This window comes from Plectrocnemia conspersa, unplaced genomic scaffold (genome assembly GCF_051122295.1).
Source record: "Plectrocnemia conspersa isolate PC_06_02 unplaced genomic scaffold, ASM5112229v1 ptg000007l, whole genome shotgun sequence".
NCBI classification, from domain to species: domain Eukaryota; kingdom Metazoa; phylum Arthropoda; class Insecta; order Trichoptera; family Polycentropodidae; genus Plectrocnemia; species Plectrocnemia conspersa.
In genome coordinates this window covers 12219523-12240591 of record NW_028277171.1, presented here as the reverse complement: position 1 = coordinate 12240591, position 21069 = coordinate 12219523, and the positions used below count along the sequence as shown (strand labels likewise).

The 21069-nt window shown below is 32.3% G+C and overlaps 3 protein-coding genes across 5 annotated transcripts in view; 1 reads left to right on the top strand and 2 right to left on the bottom strand.

Moving 5' to 3' along the window:
• Positions 1–4267, bottom strand: part of l(2)gl (LLGL domain-containing protein l(2)gl) — a 30934-nt gene extending 26667 nt beyond the window's left edge. For all 3 annotated transcript variants that reach the window (XM_088189039.1, XM_088189038.1, XM_088189040.1), the window contains exons 1-2: positions 4158–4267; positions 3864–3957 (exon numbers count right to left, since the gene is read on the bottom strand). In XM_088189039.1, coding sequence (XP_088045165.1) covers positions 3864–3947 — 84 coding nt within the window. In that variant the 5' untranslated portion in view covers positions 3948–3957; positions 4158–4267. The remainder of the gene's footprint in view (positions 1–3863; positions 3958–4157) is intronic.
• Positions 4268–6960: 2693 nt separating this feature from the next.
• Positions 6961–9567, top strand: ECSIT (evolutionarily conserved signaling intermediate in Toll pathway, mitochondrial). Its single transcript, XM_088188682.1, has 5 exons — positions 6961–7574; positions 7637–7863; positions 8808–9036; positions 9104–9214; positions 9281–9567. The coding sequence occupies exons 1-5, from the start codon at positions 7163–7165 to the stop codon at positions 9424–9426; spliced, it is 1125 nt and encodes a 374-aa protein (XP_088044808.1). The 5' UTR covers positions 6961–7162; the 3' UTR covers positions 9427–9567.
• Positions 9568–9881: 314 nt separating this feature from the next.
• Positions 9882–21069, bottom strand: part of LOC148233943 (uncharacterized) — a 40611-nt gene continuing 29423 nt past the window's right edge. The window contains exons 2-9 of the mRNA XM_088188681.1: positions 16189–16261; positions 14394–16124; positions 12236–13707; positions 11942–12109; positions 11637–11876; positions 11434–11571; positions 10039–10692; positions 9882–9963 (exon numbers count right to left, since the gene is read on the bottom strand). Coding sequence (XP_088044807.1) covers positions 9910–9963; positions 10039–10692; positions 11434–11571; positions 11637–11876; positions 11942–12109; positions 12236–13707; positions 14394–16124; positions 16189–16216 — 4485 coding nt within the window. The 5' untranslated portion in view covers positions 16217–16261 and the 3' untranslated portion in view covers positions 9882–9909. The remainder of the gene's footprint in view (positions 9964–10038; positions 10693–11433; positions 11572–11636; positions 11877–11941; positions 12110–12235; positions 13708–14393; positions 16125–16188; positions 16262–21069) is intronic.

Sequence of the window (21069 nt, the reverse complement as noted above, 5' to 3'; positions counted from 1 at the left end):
TCTTGACCGGTTAGACATAGAATGGCTAATTTTAAAATATACGGATTAAATGTTTTATAAATATTTTTAAAATGCTCATTTATAATACAAAATATTATTGCACAATATATATGTACAAGTAAATAAGTTAATGATACATAAACTCATCATATTACATACTCGCACATAATTGATATAGTTTTAAAATAATAAATTATTGGTAAAAGGAGTCAATTAGGGTCAAGGAGCTTTTGACGCATTCCTTAATCGTGGCTGATTTATTTTCATCGATGCTACTATACAAATTGAGATTAAACTAAACGTCACCTGTTATTAATAAACCAAGGAAACGAACCAGATAAGGCTTCTTAAAAAATTCACTATGTACGCCAATAACATTAGATACTATTTGAAAATAGAATCACAGCTTTACTTCAATGTCGTTTTCATTAAGATATTTACGAATCAATATTTTTTTTATTTTTTAGGATCTAAAGTAACAATAGCCTATTATGATATATTGTAGAATCAATTCACATAAACACAATTTTACGTATGGCACTCACTGAAGTTATATCTATGGCTTCGTGTTGAAGTAAAGAAACATTTCTTACTCTTTCTCGCACAATAACGTAAATAAAAAAACACAATTAAATATGTTACATCACAGTCGTTACATTAATCTTGTTATCGTTTTCAAGTTTTAATTACATTATCGATGTTTACATCAACGCGAATTCAAAACTAATCGAATAAAGTACATATTTATTTAATCATTTTCAAATTTTCTGTTGTAACATGACAGGCGTAAGCCCAATGCGTTACAACGGAGTATATCATTACCAACTAGGGAAATCAGATATAATGAATATGTACCTACAAGTAAGTAAATAATGATCAACTATTGGCTTCAAAAACGAGCAATATTTTCGACAAACAATGTAAAAGTCGGCGAAGAAATTATACCAGTTGCAGCACGTTCAGTATGCTAAATCCCGTAAATCCACGCGAAGCACTAACTAACCCTCAAGGTTTGTAGCTATATAATGCTGCTGAGAAATTTGAGCATATCAAAACTATGGCAGTGGTTGCTACGGCATTGAACACATGTGATTTTAAACACTAGTGTTTGAAATTGTAACAATTTATTTTCTCATTTTTAACAGATCAATTCATATTTATGAATACAATTTTCAATTTATGTAGGCTCTAAAAATGGTTGGATTTTTTTTAATATCACATCAACTATTTCTGAAACTCTGGAATAGTAGTGTAGAAACTGAATTCAAGTGCATGTTAGTGTGCATATTATTGTCATCTTTCACACACACTTCGATCAAGGGGAAATTAAATGTTTCAAAGTGGGTCACGATAACAATAAGTTTAAGAGCCTGTTCTATAATAGTTGGAAATCTAACGATAGCCTCCTGTAAATTCGTAATTTATACATCATCGCTATATGTGTGTATAATAAAGTGTTTCCGAACTTTTATTTAAAAAAAATTAAGATATTTTTATTAATCGAACATTTGAATGGCCGCCTTTGGACTTTTTACAGCAGCCGATCTGTTCAATGTAATTTTCAATGAATTTTTCATACATTTCGTGCAGTATCTCGGCTATAACTTGGCATATGTTGGTTTTTAAGTGCTCCAACCTTCCGGGTTTGTCGGCGTAAACACGACTCTTAGCTTAATCCCACAAAAAAATCCAATTAAATCGCATGATCTTGACGGTTGTTGACTTCACCAAAACGTGTAACAATGCGTCCTGAGATATTTTCACACAAAAGCACTCGATATGTGACAAGTTGCGCCGTCTTGTTGGAACCACATGTCTTCCACAGCAATATCTTCGATTTCATGCAAAAATAAGCAGTTATCATGCGCCTATAACGCTCACCATTGACTGTTACAGTCCGACTTTATCGTTTTCAAAAAGTGAGGCCCAATGACGCCGCCTGACCTCAAAGCGCACCAGTCAATTTTTGGGCATGTAATGGTCTCTCGTGAATCACGTGAGGATTTTCTTCGCCCAGTATGCGGCAATTTTGCTTATTAACATACCCAGAGAGGTGTAAATGATTTTCTTTGAAAAATCAGCATCATCATATTTTTCGCTGTCCATGATCTCTGAGCTTCAGTTCGTGTGTTATCTGAATTTTACACGGGTGTAGGTGAGCTATAAGAAAAGCCCAAAATCTGCGAATGACGAGAATCGACAATTTTGGATCTTACTATATCTCCAACGCTTCCAGTCTTTTCAAAATTGTTCACTAAGTTGCAAATTGTTCGCTTAGGCGATGAAATTTACCATAATTTTCCCGTAAATTTTGATACACAGTTTGTACAGAATTATTATTTCTGTAGAACAATTGAACAATTTTAAATGGCTAAGCAGTGGTTAAGCGATCCACTTCGTAAATGTGTTGTTACAAACTATCATTTGACACTTTGAAAATGCGAGATTTTTGACAGCTGTCTGATTTACAATGCTGTCAGCATAGGAAACTCGAATTGTATCATCCTGTACAGTCAGACCTACTATCAAAATATGTTATGTATACAATGCATGTTTTCACAGAAATTTGATTATCAGTTATTCGACTAATATCTCTCTATTCGGTTAACAACTGTCATTTCTAATTATCAAGTTAGACATATAATCTGTAAATTCCGATTAGCTACCTTATCTTATAATAAGATTCTGCAGAATAATATTTTTCATATCCCAGATAATATTCTAGATCTACGATTTAAGCGCACACAAGGTAGGAAATGAAATACGCATTATTTTATTTTAAAAATAATTTCATCAATGACAACAGCAGCGCTTTCTGGCGTTCTACACTCTAGCGATTATTCTCCATAAAATACCGCTCCTCAAATCATTGGAGCTTAGGTATTTATCATAACTTTTTTTTTTAATTTACATTACCTAAATAAGAAATGCCTATATGCCAGCAGGAGCTTTTCTTTATTCAAAAGATTCTAGATTTTAACGTAATAAATCTATGCATACAGACTATCAACGCAGGGAAAACGCAGAAAAACATGCTAAACGTAGAATTACCCGCTCGAGACACCGAAACTGTTTAATTTTCGAAGTAGTTAATAACGATCTTCGTCGAGTACTTTTTGAAAGTCGTTAGACTACTTTTCAATATCGAGGAAATTCAAGAATCATAAAAAGTTAGCGGCCGTGAAACGACGCGGACGAAAACCGCGTTACGTTCCACTAAAGCTTGCCGACAAAAGAATGGCAACCGATTTAAGGTTTTCGATACACGGTTTATAGCCCTTACTGTAGATCGGGGTGACTTTTGCACTCCACAAATCAGAAGTGGCAAATTGAAAATGTATTGAAAGGGTACTAATACTTACTTTTAAGTGTGCATTATTACCCCGTTGTAACGCATGTAATGTTACAACTGAAGATTAATAATAAAAAAAATTGGAAAAATAATAACCAGATTCAAAAATTTATTTGGTTCCAAACTTTTGTCTTGTAGTGTATGTACATATTATAATTGTTAAATATAATATTTATTATTATTATTTGAAGAAATTATCATATTGGTATTTTTAATTAAATAAATAAATATTTTCACTTAAATCCGATGAATTATATCATGAAAAAATACCTTTCGTATACTTAATAGGAGAGTGAATAAGAAAAAAAACATTTTTAGACATATGTATACAAAATTAAAAACAATGGAATTACAAGTTTTATTCGTCGTGAAATTTGTTTTGATTATCATAAGAGAGATCATGGTCGAAAAATAGCTGGTTTGGTGCACTGTCACCAAACCGGCAAAAGCAAAATTCGCACCAATTAAACCGGTATCGGCGACGATGAGATAAAACATGTTCCATACTCACTTTTCTAAACGCGAACAAATCCCGCTGGAGCTTTTGCCGCTCGGCGGACGTCTGCTGGCCCTTTCCTCTTATAAACTTTAACATGGCGACGGACCTGCAACGAGAGAGACTTTCGTAGTTCGAGTTTCGAGTACGGGAGCGAATGGGCGCGGTGTAGTGTTTCGCGTCCGACGCGTGCAAAACAAAAGCACCTGTCAAAGGACGCGACCGGCGAACGAAACGGCAGAAAAACGCGATAGCGATGTGCGCGGACGGAGATGTGCGATAACGAAAGGGCGAGGCGAAGCGACTCACGAGTCCGAGAGATGGGCGTGCGAAGGCGGACGTGCGAAACGGAGAGCGGCAAGCGAAACCGGCTCCGGCGAGCTCCGGCGGCCGACTGACTCACGCGCAGGGCGACAACCGTAGACAAGCCGGTAATGTTTTTCGCGTCCGCCAATAGATGACTCGCCAGTTTGATACTCGAGGCTAACAAGCGAAGCTAAACTAAAAGCTATAAACCCGCATAAATCATAGAACGAGAAAATGTATCCGAACACTTGTTGGCTTTTTAATAACGCATTGCAATTATATAGTAGAGTTTTTTATTATTTTTCTTGTTAGGAATATAGCTGTATTATCGAATTGAGCGATATCACATGTACATGTGGGGACCCATTTATATATGTATTTATTTAGGTTTTATTAAGGCCCAAACATGGCAACACACTAGCGTGACGGACACATTCTCTTGGCGACTTTGGCGGAACCGCAATGGCCGGTTGGGAGTCCGGTCTGCTGCCTCGTTCACCCTAATTATATTCAATAAAATACTACTGCAGTGACTCAATTTGTGTATAATTACTACCCGTCACCTCCCGACGCCAAATATATATGTATATATTAGGTATAGGACCAGTTTAATTCAGAGAAGAGGATCAGCTGTAGTAGATAACCTGTGCCAGGACCATTTTTTATAAAGCAGAAAAATTTCGAAAATTTTATTCGAAATTTGGACAATCGGTTGATATATGTTTAATGTTTATATGAATAAAATATATATTTCCTTAGTCTAAGTCACAGTAGAAAAACTATGATATACTTTTTATTGATATTTTTTGCTTTTTATATTCCTGTATACAAGAACACATAATTATGAACGCATAATTGTGCGAGCTTTGAGTATTAAAATATTAAATTTTAGATGTCACTTAAAGTTTGACTAGCAGAGTAGGGGAGCCGCAACAACAATAAGCACTGAGGTCCGATTTTTCTCTCAGCAGCCCTGATTCCATTGCACTACTGTACGTTTCTCCGCCTGAAAATATTATTTATGTACATTTTCTTGTACATAACTTTTACAACGAATGGAAAATAGAAGCGCGCAATGCTTACGTGCAACCCAACCCCGTGCCTGCGGGTACCATGGCACCCGCTAGCTAATTTTTGATTCTCCCGCGACAATTTTTTATTATTTTAATTTTTCTATTTCATCATACTTTAACGAGTGGTTAATATACGTATTTAACTTTCACGCGCCCATGTTACACCGTTTTGTCAGAAAATTTTGCAAGAGAGTGATGGGTGAGTATATCCGATTTTCTCTCGCACGCACTCGCTTTTACGTGTGCTAACGAGATGCACAAGTGCGAATGACAGAGGGAGAGAGTTAGGGCAAGATGCCTCACGCTTTAACTCGCTCTGACGCACACATCAGATGGCGTTTCAAACGTGCATCAGTATTTGTTTGCCTGTCGTCGAGAGATTTACGTCACGTATTTATTCAGTATTTTTGCGCTTCTCAATTATTTTTTGACTTAACAAGTATACTTCATATTTTTACTTCGTTAAATAATTTTAATATAAACTAACTTTGGCTTAAAAAATATTTATATCGATGGCCGGATCTCGAATTTTAAGTTGTAAAATTTCTCTCAGATAACGAAGACGTAATTAAAATGTTTAAATCGGAATCAGACAAAGATTATTATAATTACGAAGTAAGTACTTTTCACATTTACATTTGAAATTATTATTTATTATAAAAGCAGTAATAATACATTTTCCTTATTTATAGTTAATATCCAATATGTCAAATTTATCGGAGTGTAATGAAATACAGAGCATCTGTATAATGTAAGTAGCCTTTTGTTATGATAAAAAATATGCTAAATATATATATATATATATCACAGGAAACTTTTTATATATCGAAGGCGGGAGATGTTTGGAGCTCACGTCCTCTATATTCGCCTTCATATGGTAGTATATAACAGTACCAAGAGAAATATTGTCACAATTTTTTTACATCTATTCCTTTAGCTTAATGTCTATTACAAAACAATTTATTTCTTACCGGTACATTGCGGATCAACAAGTCCAAAATATCAAATGAGTTCTTAATGAATAAGTTGTAAAAGCTGTTTGTTTGTTTGGTTTTGCTTATAACATGTGCTTGGCGTCTTATGATTTAAAAAATCACACGATTCTGTTGCTCAGTACAAAAGTTTTTAACATAGATAGTGAAGGCAGCAAAAACAAACGACCACCAGTGATTAATTTATATTTTTTAACAAAATGCGGAGTTGATCTAGCAGACAAAATGACTTGTGAATATTCTTGCGTACAGGCGACAAGGCGGTGGCCATTCAGAATATTTATGGAGCTTATTGATATTATGGTTTTCAATGCCTATTTACTTATTTTTGTATATTATATATTTACAGATGTATTTTAAGTAATTTAGGTAAAATTTTAATAGATATGTTATTTATTATTTATTTTTTAATATTATTATTTGTAATGAAAAATGTAAAAAAATATATTGTATTTTATTGCAAATGTTTGAGAAACCACGTGTGCTTGACGACATCGAGTCTGAGTAGGAAATGTGTTTATGTGCGTGCATAAACAATGACAAAAAGGTATTGCATGGTCTCATTCTACGCTCGATTAGAATTCTCCCGACAGTTAATATCTCATACAACAATAAATTTTATTTGAAATTTTGTTTTTATTGCAATAATTAGGCATATAAAAATACATTAATAATATTTGCCATCCTGTACATGTATTAGATTAGTATCTAGTATTCAGAATTATAATGAATTTTTATTTTAGTTTTATTTTGCTTATGGCAATATTAAGTTAACCTCAAACTGTCAAATCGCATTGTTATTCAATTGATAATTGAAACTGCCGATTTACGATTTATAATGAATTATAAGTAGTACAACATATCAATATATATAAATAGGAATATGAAAAAGAAATTATCTGAAAGCGTTACTTATAAAAATATATATTTATAAGTAGAAAAAATGGGAGATCATATTTTGAAAATGTCATGTCGTCTCATGTATTCTTTTCTTCGACCTCGATCAGTATTTATACGTCCGTTTATCTTTCGAAACATCCACGAAGAAAAACAGCTGGTCGTTCACGACCTATTTTCTGACGTGAAGGATAAGAATAAAAATACTTACATGGAAATGATCAAGTTGTTCGAAAAGCAAGATAATCTAAAACGAGGTCACGTCGAATTCATATACGCCGCTCTGCGTTACATGGATGAGTACGGCGTGAATAAAGATTTGGAAGTGTACAAAAGTTTATTGGAAGTTTTACCCAAGGGACGTTTTGTACCGACCAACTTATTGCAAGCGGAATACATGCATTATCCAAAGCAGCAAAAGTGTGCAGTAGATTTGCTCGAGAAGATGGAGGACAACAGTGAGATTTATGTTCTTAATGTTATATCGATGATATTTTAATCAAGAATTTTTGAATTGTAGGTGTAATGCCCGATAGTGAAATGGAAACTATTTTATTGAACGTATACGGAAAAAGAGGATATCCCCTACGTAAATATTGGCGCATGATGTATTGGATGCCTAAATTTAAAAACTTAAGTCCTTGGAGGTTACCTAAAAAAATGCCCACTGACATTTTGGAGATTGCAAAACTTGCTATTGAAAGAATTACGAGCGTCGATAATAATATGAAGATTACTGTGTTTGAGGTATTTATTTAATTAGAATATTTCTTTATGTAGTAATTTTCGCGTGTAGAAAAAATAGTTTTATATTTTAAATATAAGAAATTTAAAAAAAATTATAGGTGCCCTGGACTTTAACTTACATTAATTAATTCTCAACCAAAATTCACCACTACTTATTATAAAAGACTGACCAAAATTAATATTGTTTTTCTGTTTCGGCAGAGTAAATTGCAAGTAATTATAGCAAGATAGCAATTGTTTGGCAGCCGGTCAAAAGAGCGTGCGTCAAATGAGCGCTGCATTATAAGCACTGTGTCATAAGAGCGCTTACCAAAGTAGCGCTGTAACGAAAAGCGTATGTCAGATGCGCAGACAGTCATATGAGCTTTTGACAAAAGAGAGAATAAGAGCGTCATAAGAGCGCAAAAATACTTGGAGAAAATCAAGTAATGAATATTTTAAGAATTAGGTATACAAAATATAAGTAAATTGTGAGAAATTTACAAAGAATAAAAATTCACGAGATATGTGTCAGAGCGTAATGACGATTAAAATGATTAGCCAATAAAAACATTATTATTTATTAATTATTACGTACATACGAAAGTATGTCTCCTTATCCCCATACATGCGGTATACATATATTTTGTACTAAAATGAAAATTTATTATTAGATTTGTTCTGTAATGTTTCATTAAATTAACAAATAATTATCGACTCGACTTACAATGAATGCGTACAGTTATAGGGCAGGTATATGGCCCGCCAGACCTTTTTTTTCATTTATTTTAAACTACTTTCTATAAGTTTCTCCACCTGATATTATCTTTTTAGGATATGGTTATCTATAAAAACGTGCACTTTATTTCGTTATTTGCTTGGTCTCACTAATAACTATATAGTCAATCCTACTTTATACAATATTAAAATAGACAATGATGATAAACCAAAGCATTAAATTTCAGACGAAAGCCGTTGAAGCATCAATCGATCATACATGGATAGTATCAGCGCAATCGCCGGCACAAATACATCTTCTAAATGAGGAACTCAAATATTTGAAAGGAGAAGAAGCCATCGAACCATTAATTGTACGAGGCGCTTATCAAGTGAGACTGCGTGATTGTGTCGTCTCATACTTTATCCTAACGAGCACATATAGAAAAAGGAATATACCAGAACAAGATCTGGATGGTAATTACTAATAAATAATTTATTTGATTTGTTAATATAAATATGTTTAATATAAACCATATTTTAGATATAACTAAGATGGAGGTGCCTAGTGTTTTCGGAAAAACTGATCTTCCTGTTTTACCTGAGTCGGTGCATGAACAAGACGATGGCACTATATTAGCAGTTTGCGCTACAGGTTCGATTTGTTTATTTTTATATGTAATCTGTGTCTTATGATGGCTAATTTTAATTTTGTTTTCAGGTACTTCATCGAGAGATTCTCTGCTTTCGTGGATTCGTCTGCTTGAAAACAATGGAAATTCAGCTCTAGGTCAGTTACCTGTGATATTTACTCTCACTGCGCCACCGACAGAATTAATGAAACCATCGGAAGAAGAAGATATATAGACGAATACAATGCAGCCTTTGTAGATTTAATATATGTAAATTACATATGTTTAGAGATTTTTCAAGTTATAAATAGACTACAACTTTTATAAAAATTGTTAATTTTATTGTATGTTTGTTTTAATAAACAATATTGCTTAACTCGTTGTTTTAATACAGTACATAATTTTTATTTGAATGTGTCGATTTTATTTAATGGCTCAAGAACTGTGTAAAAATAAAATTAATTCACTTAATATATAACATTTTATTTAGTTTTTCCAATATAAAATAAAAATAATAATTATAATATAATATAACAATCTTAACAATATATCACTTATAATAATAGTTAAATCACTGTATATAATTTTTAAAATTAATCAATATATTTCATATAAATAATGTTTATCAAATGGTTCAGTCACTTTCCCTGTGGTTTATTAATTTACGGAATGAGTCTTACATTTAATGTCATGAATATTAATTATCAAAAATAATTAACTAAATTGAATCTAATATCCCACCAGTAAGTTTTGTTGCATACTCGCTGAGAACCTGTAAATAAATACAATGAGTTATTGAACATAAAATACGTATGATAAAATATTTCGTTATTTTATAATGCATTACCTTATAAATATATATATATTGATCTTTCGTTTGGACAGCGTTTGCTCTATCTCTTCTAATCTTATATACAGTCTTTGGTACGTCTACAGTTCTGGACATTTCAAAATCTCTAATACCGATATCACATGCAACTAGTGTCCCGGTGCGACCCGTTCCAGGGCTACAGTGTACAATTAAAGGACCACCCTTCTTCCTTCCTTCGGCAGAATCGCTTAAAACTGCCTTAGTTCCGCCGTTTTTAATCTTATGTTCAGCCTTCTGAACGCTGTATACGTTTACCTCGTTCTCGCCGTTTGAATTGTCGTCTTGATCAATCGTTACATTGGTTTGCTGTATTGAACCGTTCTGATTTGATAAAATCTCATGACCATTCTCATCGAACTCTTTTGCGATCTGTGATGCTTTTAAATAGCTGCGGGCTTCAATTAGAAAAGCTATTATTGAGTGGCACTCGTCGGGTACTCCTTTGGCCGGCCAGAAGTACCACATGTGGGTCACTTCCCTCCAAACATTTGTGCTCAACGATTTTAATTGAATGACGGATATCGCATACTTTTCGCGTACTTCTCTTTTGGTCAACGTGACTTGGAAATCTCCAAACAGTCTCTTATTATCGGATACTTCAGACGATGGAATGTATTCGACACACTTTTCCTAAAAATTACAAATACATATTATTTAAATTGACAGTAGTAATATATTTAATATTGCAGTTTTAATAATAGTATGCATGAATAACAGTATTAGGTTTATTTTATGACTATTTTGAGTCCTCAAAAGAAACACGCGATTATGTTTATTACACCGTCACTATAAAAGTGAGAAGGGCACAGTTTTATAGCTAACAAAGCCATAAAGTGGTATTGAAACAATCAAGCTACCTTCGTAATTTGCACGTGGGCATCTATTGTTTTGTAAATTAATAATTGTATTACAATGACCATACGAATCAGAAAGGGACAGTAGTAGCTTAAAATTTCCGCCCCCTTTGCAGCATGCATCAAAGGGCTATGTTATTGATTTTTTAAATAATAAAAAATTATGGTTCAGTATGGTGATATATGTTTGCTACAAGTGTACAAGTACAGTAGATGCTCTCAAATAAAATAATAAATAAATAAAATAATGGATAAATCCTACAGTTCCTAAGAGTATGTACCACACCAGCTGACTTCGGAATTGTTTATTTTAATTATTTATATTATTGAAATAAATGTATTTAAAAAAAGCACGAAGTCAGCATATCAAATTAGTGAAAATTGAGTTCTAACAGACTACAGATATGCTGAAAGGATGAAATATTATCAGACACTGCTTTTATGTAAGTGAACCGGAAGAATGATGAATAAGTAATAAAAAAACAATAGCAATTATAAAAATCTAAATGCAACTTACAACTCCATTTTCCATTAATTCCGTAAGCATTAATATAACTCTAGAATTCTGCTCCCAAATCATTCTCCAGAAATCATTTACTGTCGTAGGTAATGGTGCTTGGCAAGCAATATAATAATTTTTCATACTCTTCGGTCCCTGAAATAAATAAAATGCTTTAAACATTGCATACATATTTGTTTATATAAAATAAAAAAACGTACTCGAACAAAATTTGCATTTATATAATCAGATGTTTCATCTCCTGATACAAGTTTAAGCGTTACCCTAGTTTCAGGAAGTGGCACCACGTTTGCATATCTGTTCTTTGATTCACATCCTTGTGGCACTTCATCTGCTCTCACCGTAACAGCAGGAATTTCGTTAAATTCATTTATAACAGATTCTTGATCTAAAGCAAAATTCGTCAAGGCAGCAAATTGCATCGGATGAGAAGTTGCACCCTAAAATTATCATTAATATTGTATAACCACTTAGTACAGATGTTTAAATATAAAATTCTAGTTACCGATTCATCATATGCTGGATTACCATATGATCTTTTAGAAGGTCTTCTCATTCCTTTTCTTCTCGTAGAACCTCCAACAGATACGTTATCTAAACTGTAAGAGTCTAATGATACTGGAGTACATCTTTGTCCGTATCCACCACTACGCCTCCTTCCTCTAGCTACCAACTATAAAAAAATATTCATTATATTATACAATCACATCAATGGTACCCAAAATTTATGAATATGTAAAAATAAGTGAAAATGTTTGGGAACCACTATCATATAATAACAATAAAATAACATATTTACCAGTAGCCCAATAAGTAAGAGTAAAGCAATCACACCGATTACACTAATGGTGATTGCTGCTATCGCTCCCGATCCATCGTCTTCAAAACCGCCCACAATATCTCCATTATTTGCCAAAGTTGAGTCGTAAGGATACTGTTCTTCATTGCGTGAGTTCACATCAGTTGTATCAGGTTCAATAACTTCAATATTCGTAACAGTCCTTGGAGATTCATTTGGAATATATATTCTAGTTGTAATATCAAAACTGTTAAAATCAGAAAAATCATCTAAATTATCAATCTGTCTTGTTGGAACTTCAGCTTCTTTGGTTTGAAGTTTAATGGTAGTGGTATCTTGCTCCGGCAATCCTAAAGTACTGACAATTTTATCATCTTCGTCTAAACCACTAGTCTTTTTTGGTTCACGTGAGTCTAAATTTTCCTCAGGATCATAAGATATCGGCGTTGTAGAAGGTATTGATTCTACTGTTGGGTTTATTGTAAACGGCGCTATACTTTCTGTAGTGAACGAAGTTGTCGAATCTGTTTTAGCAATGGTAGAGCTGTAGTATAAAGTTGATGCTGTTTCTATATCATGAATCGTATTTTTAGTATTCATCGTTGAATAATACACATTGTTCGACTCCGTCGATGTTGTGAATGTATTGGTCGTTGTATCATCTTCATCCAAAAAATCATTATCTTTACTTGTAGCGTCGCTGGTAGAAGTAGTTATATCATCATATTCTTCTTTGATTGTCGTTATCACATCTTTGGATTCAACAATTGGTACTTGCGTTGTCGCCTCCGTTGTTAAGACAACTTTAAAAGTAGTCGTTTCTTTGGTAAAGTCTTCTAAATCAAAAAAATTAGACGACTCTTCGTCTCTATCGGTAGACTCGATATAATCATCGGAATTTAAAGTGGTACTTTCAGTGACTTCATATTCTTTATTATTCTTATTGGTAAATAAACTATCTAAGTATGTCATGGTGGTAACTGCATGTTTGGTCGTCGGAGGTTCAGTTCTTGTAGTTAATTTATAATTTTCAGAGGTGGTTGTTCCATACGTAGTGAGATCAATTTTGTTATACACCTTGGTGCTGGTTTTTAGTTCTGTTAAATTTTCATTATCATTTTCTGACAATGGAGTTGAATTATCTATATCAGAATCATATATCGGAGTCGTAAAAGATCCGGGCAGTTTGGTGATAGATTTAAAAGAAGATTTACTTTCGTTTTCATCATTATGAATGTTTTTATCGCCTAATGCTTCTTCTAAATTTGATTGAATAGGAGAATCAGTTTTTGTTGGAATTGTAATATCGTCATTCTCATCATAATTTTCATCCTCTTCATCTTCATTATCTTCATTTTCTTCTGACAGAGTTATATTTGGTTTTGAAGGTACATCTGAAGTTGTTATAGTAGGAACTTTTTCGTAGAGTGGCCGTTTTTGTGAAGATTCTGATTTTATATCCAACACTAAATCTGAAAATTATAAACAGAACAATTGATATATTTTAATTTTTAATTTTAAGTAATCTATTACGATATTTGTGTATATTTATTGAAATGATAATATTAAAAACACAAAGATTCGAGAAGAATGATCTAAAGTTGGTCTCAAGTATTTTTTGGTTTGATAATGGTTTTAAAATTGGCTAAATTTATTTTTTAGCATTTTTCTCATAAATATGTATCTAGATGTAAAAATAATCAAATTTTTACGTAGTATAATCGAATACTTTTTGATTTAATAAAATACAACAATATTTTGAAGAAGTTTTTCATATAGAAAATTTTAATATTATTACTTTTTTTCATTATACACTTCAAAACATTGTTGCTGAAACTTTATTTATATTTATATACATATGCATACATAATTCTAGTCCAAGAATATTTGAGAAATTTGTAAATCGATTAACAATATTCAAAGAATGATTTTGTTAGGTAGTTGATGGAAGATACAATTAAATTTGATACGAAGTATCTTTATTTCATGTTACTTCTCTTAAGCTTATTGTGAAAGAAGTTAACAATTCACAAATATTTCGAATATATTACACTATATTAAAAAAACGAAAAGAGTGTATTTGATTCATCATTGGTTCTGTTTCTTTGTAAATGTTATGATTTAGTTATTGATTCTATTCAAAAGTAATATAACTCACCTGAATTCTTGTCGAGCTTTTGCAATTCATCCTCAGTTTTAATTCGCACTTCCGGTTGTTGATTGCTAATTGGAGATGAATTTGAAGAACTATTTACTCTCTTACCAACAGGTGCATGTTTTAATGTGATCAACGCCCATGCAGCAGCTGTCGGAGGTAAATTAAACTGAGAAGTTTGTTCATCACTCTTTTCTGGTTCAACTGCATTGGTATCGTTAGATTTTTCATTGTACTTTAACGATCCGCGTTTTTTAAGTGCCGCTATTGAATTATCTCCTTGGGACTTCCTATAATCTAGTATACGAGTAGAACTATAGTCTCCTTGATAAACCGGATCGAGTTTAGATGGTGCTGTACTGAAAGTGGTGTTGAATAATGGCTTTCTTCTTGCATAAGTGTATGGCTTAATGATTTGAGGTAATCTAGTAGTTGTATAAAAATTTTCTGTGCTGTTCCTTAATGAGATCCTTACTTTGGGCCGAGGAGTAGTGTGTGGCCTCATTCTTATCGTCGAAAGGAACTCTCTCTTTGTACTGTTGTTTTTATAGTGATCAATACGCCTAGTGCCGTTTGAGCCTTTTCTCAATAAAGAATTGATCACTTCGTTGGAAGATAGAGGAGACAACGTAGTGATATCGTACTGATCTTTATTTTTCCTAACAGCTCTATATGTGGACGGTTTATCATCATAATTTTCGGTCGAGACAATTGTCTTTTCATAAAATATTTTTGTATCATTACTATCGGTACGATCTCTGTGTATCGTTTGTGAATCTTGTAAATCTGTCAATGTTAACTCTTTAGTGTTTTTATATGATACTTTAGTATTATCGTCCGAGCCTTTCATAAGTAAATCTTCAAAACTTACACCACTCGCTTCACTTTCCAAAAACTTTTCAGTTTTTGAGTTATCTTCATTAGAAAATTCAGAATCTGCCAAGTTTTGTTTGATGCTATCCGAAACTTCTTTAAAACGCTTATCGAATATATCCGTATGAGGCGTTGTAAGATCTTTATTATAATAATTATTATTATCTGGAACACTTTCTATATTGGAGAAGTAATCAGACGTGTTTTCTGGCATTATAAAATGTTCAACTTCAGGTGATACTGATTGAGTATAAACATTGTTTATGTTGTGGAATTCTGGAGATGTATATTTATTAATATTAAAGCCAAATTTGAGCGATTTTGAAGATTCATTTCTGTTGCTATTATTAGTTGCATTGTCTTCCGTTACTGCTCGAGTCGAACTCTCAGAAGTTAAGATGTTATTCGATATTGTGGTAGACGCTGTATAATTTCTTCTTCTAAAAATAGATTTGATTTCAGGAGTGAAAGATTTAGGAACGACATTTTTAGATTTCTCTTCAGACTTTTCTAACGAATCAGTTTTGGTTATATTATGCCTCTTCGAAAATGGTGTTTTTGGTTTGAACGGAGGCCTCGTTGCAAAATATTTCACAGATCCCCTGAACGTTATTCTGTTCGCATAGTTTATAGTCGTTTCAACGGGCGATTCAGTACTAGTTTTAATATTGGTGGTGTTTCTTTTTTGGTACAGCCACGTATTGTTTCTTTGCTGTAACCTGAAAGCTGCATCGGTGCTTTTTGACTTGACAACACTTTGCGTTGTACTCTCTTGAGATAAATCATCCTCTGTAGTGGTAATGTTTTCACTCGAATAACAATAGTTCAACGATATCAATATTATTAATAATACACTATAACCTGAAAGTAATCAAACATATTGATTAAAATTGAAACTATTTTATATAATATTATTTTAACATACCTAATTTAATTCTTACTGGTGACTCCATGTTCACTTCATCTCTGAATCATCTGTTTTGGTTATTTTAGACCACCTGAAACAAATTTAAACAAAGATTAGTAAAATATACGGGTTGGAGAAATATTGCAGAATTGGCCTTCGTCAGCTCTATGCACGCCATCAGGGCATTCACTTTTACAGTTGATTTTCTATCATCATTATTTTTTTTATAAATTGTCGATATCGTCTTGCTACACGCTAACACTTAGGCTTATGGAAATTTGTTTAAAAAACAACAACACGTTGATACAGATTGAGCAATAACATTACATTGTTTTATAGAAAGTTATATTTTCTTTTTCCGACCCGCATGAGTAGGAAGGTTAGATTAACAGTTGCATTAATGCTTTATGATATATAATATTAGCATCGTACTTTACTCAATCGACGATAAACCATCTATATAAAAGTAATATAACTTAACAGCTGACCTAATCTAACCGATAATATATAGAAAATATTAACAAACACGCTTAATTTGAAGTATATAAGCATACATACACATCTCTTAAAACACAATATTAACCATTTGTGTAGTTAAATCGGTTTTTTTACACATAATTTTGCTGACTTTAATAATTTTAATAAATTTTTCCGATCACGCATTTTTACATACAGGAAACGGGACAGATATTACATATATTTGCTGTCGTTAAAAATATATGCAAAATGTAATAATTATTGAATGCTTTTAAAATTGATCGATACGTTATTAAAGCTATGTTGTATAATATATAGTTGATAGCAGCTTCAATAACCATATTTTTTTTATAAAATAAGATAATAAAAAGAGATCATCTAAAATCGTCGGCGCATTAATTTATTTATGTATATTATTGCCTAATACAATGGCCATAAACCTAGTGGATGTGCATTAATCGAATTTATTATGAATCGGAGCGGTCTTTGACCTTCCAAACGGAAAGAGGAACAATAGAGCACAATGCATCTCAACAAAATCGATGGTGCCGACGTAAGTAACGAAGGAATGTACGCTAAACTCTTAACAATTCCATTTCGAGACTTTTCCAAGAAAGTTTTCGTAGTCGTATTTATTATTTGGGGAGTAATTTAGATGGGTTTAATATCGTTTAATACTTTAAACTGGTGAAGGATGGATTTTGTTGACAAAAAATGATTAATCCGCTCGATTGAACCTAAAAAACGGTAAATCACGGATATCGTCACCGAACTAACAGGTAACGAGATTTTAACTAAAAGCGATATCAAAACATCATATTACTTACTAAAAAAAAGTAAAGTTCCTACAATCATTGTTCTTTATTTGAACTTGACAAATATTATAAATTTTAGATTTTTGTATGTATTTATTTGCTTAACTTAGGTTATTTGCTTGAAAAAAAATCTTGAGGTGTATTATATTTTTCCAAAACTAAAATATAATAAAATTAAGACAACCAAAATCCATAAAAATAATACTCGCAGTCAAGTACGTGACCAAACACTGCCTCTGTTTGTATGTTTTTATTTGTTTGATTTTGCTTTAACTTTTATTGGGACACGTTTACGTTTAAAGCAACGCACAATATTAAATTTACTGCTTTTAAAAGATTATTTTATATATCTTGATTTGCTCTAAGTTTTTACATATAAATTAAATAGCAAAAAAAATCACAAAAAATGCCATGATTGATATTGCTAAGATCATTTACCATTTTCACTATGTTTTTATTGTACACTTTCAATTGAATTTAATTTCCATTTTCATCACACTCGTATGATTTATTTGTAACGATTGTTATTAACTGATATACGCTTCTCAATCATCCAAATAACATAATGAACGGTTCACGACGCGTGTAGGAGGCGTAATTCGGTACAATTTCACGAATCGTATAACACTCGCGGTAAAAAGCGCTTAACCGACAAGCGGTTAAGTTAAACTAAACTAGTTCAACATGTCGATAAACATGACTTTCATGTATGCAACAAACGGCCGTGTGTATGTGCGCGGTTAGTCATATGTAATGACAGAATCAGGTTTTTGTAATATAATGATCGATCTTATGAGTTTTCCCTGATAGGAAGTTGCGTTAGACGTTTCCGCCAATGTGTGAATGGAAAATGAAAGTCAATTGCAAAGAGATTTTCATCCGCCTTCGACGAGAGCATAATAACTTAAATATAATATATCGTTTAATACAAAGTGTAAGACTAAGTTATTTCCCGGAAATGTCTCGAATCTCGGGAAAATCCCGGAAAGTTTTAAAACACACAAGTAGTTACCACAGACGCAGCAAGTCAAGTCCTGTACAAAATGATCTATGTCTAAATCATAAAATTCCCTCGCTTGTCATTCACATAATTTATAAAATACGAGATTGATGACGAGAAATCTATAAAAAAAGTCTGACATTGAAAATTGTGATGTTTCAAATCGAATTTTGATCAATAGGAGGGCGCAAAAAACAATTATCCCTTCTCAGAAGTCAAAAATCCACGCCAAAAGCAATAAAATTGTGCCGTCGCCGTCGCAGTGGAAACGCTCGTTACCAAGCGTTCCCACTGCATCGGCGCCGACACGAATTTATTGCTTTTGACGTGAATTTTTAACTTCTGAGAAAAGTTTTTAGGTTCTATAATATATTTATTATCGCCAATGTTTGTAATAAGACGTCAAAAATGCTCGGCCCTTCGATTTTTTTGAATTGTCTTGATTCTCACACCCACTTTTAAAAAATTCAACATTCTCACATAGACATAGAGCAATGTTATATCACGTTTTTACGTTCTATTCCCAAATATCAAAAGATTATAAAGGTTTCAAAAGAATAAACTAAAAATCACGTTCGTTGTATCACTCACGTTTTGTTTAACATTCGTCGCGGTTTCGCTTTACGCATTTCGCATATAAATTGCGTTACAAGGGAATAACATTGAGTATGTAGTATATATGTATATGTACCACATATATGCAATAGAATGAAAATGTACTTATTGCAAAACATGCAAGTTTGCAACACAATCTAAATTATTCATACGAAATCGGTAAGGATTCGTATGCGATCGAGGTTGTTCGATTGTTTAACGAAATTTACAGAATACTATTACAAGAAGATGAAATAAGTATATGAGCAGAAAGTATTATATTTTTATTACCCATGAAAAATATTTTTAAAAGTTTCAAGTTATTCCTATCTTAATGAATTGCTATAAAATATTATTATGCGTGAGAGTAGTATTGTTATATTATATAAAAATCAGGATATGTTTTATATATATATTTATATTTACTATCAGAATAAAATAAAATTATTATTAGCAAAGTTGATTATATTAATAATATATGTTATAAATACGAATAAAATATAAACCTTCGATATGTGGTGCTACAAAAGAATGCTGAAGATTACCTGGGTAGATAAGGTTAAAATTAAGACAAACTTACTTCAGATATGTCATGCGTGGATGTGAACATTAAATTATCTAGGCATTGCAGGGAAATGTACAATGGAAATACAGTGTAGAAAAAAAATTAGAGGTTGCTTCCAATGCAGCATAAAATCATTATTCAGAGCAGTCGCTAATAATATCGAAAGAGTGATGATGATTGTCTTGATTTTACTATATAAACTCATATATGTATGTTATATTTATTATATTTATTTTAACACGTGTCCATCAAATATGAATCATTCCGTTCAAGTACGATCTGTTCTGTTGGAAAAATTAGAACATAACATTATCTATCACTTGAGATAAGTCCAAATAACGGTACCGCGCCCACCATAAGGTTTATCCGAGAAACAATCAGCTCATCAAAAAATAAACAAAAACGATGACCTCAACATGAATACATATTCATAATTCACAATCATAGCATATGTGGAACGTACCTAAATTAATGAAACCAACAATCTCTCATATGCGATGCAATTAAACGCCGAAATCCGCTCATTATGTTTTGAGATCTGATGACCGAATTCTTCTGAGAGAGGCCTTCGATAGCAGAATCGGCCATATCCACTAGTGCGAATTAACAAAATCTACATTTGCTCTTTTCTACCGTTTTTAATTATTATGGCATTAGCCCAATCCTTTACAACGGAGTAAACACAATAAAAACTAAGTAGGGATTGCGACACTAGATTAAAATTAAAATCTGTAAAATCAGTGTCATGTATTTAATAATTATAATGAATTAAAATAGCTCAAAATCATCAATAGATATGACATAGTTCGATTTTAATTTATTTAAGAAAACTCAACCTGTGATAATCACTAATTTTAACCTAAAAAAAAAACACTAAAATTCACATACGATTTTAACTTAGGTCTTTCAGGTATTAATTACTGATTTATATCTGTGAGATTAGGAAAATCTACGAAAACCTTATATGATTATGATTATATAATATTCACTAATTCTGATCTTCCAGACACGATAAAAATTGATAAAATGCTTTATTTATGACTCGAGCTAAAGTTCTTCAGATATTAGTCACTGAATTATTCTAAGCAATGAATGAGTTGAAGGTAAATGTGTACTTTGTACAATCAGTTTATCGGATATGTATATATTATCTGGAATAATACAACTAAGAAAATTTTCAAATATGTAAGGAAACATAAAAACTAATATTTTCAATTTACAAAGAAATTCCTACAATATAAATTCCATGAGTCGCGTCAGCGCGGATACCTGAGAGAACGTATTCAACCTATTGGTGGATAACTGGACGGAATAGCGTAGTCCGTTACGTCTCAGACTAGTAACTCTGTGGTTATGGGTTCGAGCCCCGGCAGCAGCATTCAAATTTTTATTGCTAAAAATGCGCTATTATTAAAAAGAAACAGCCTAGCTGCAGTGACATCTATTGA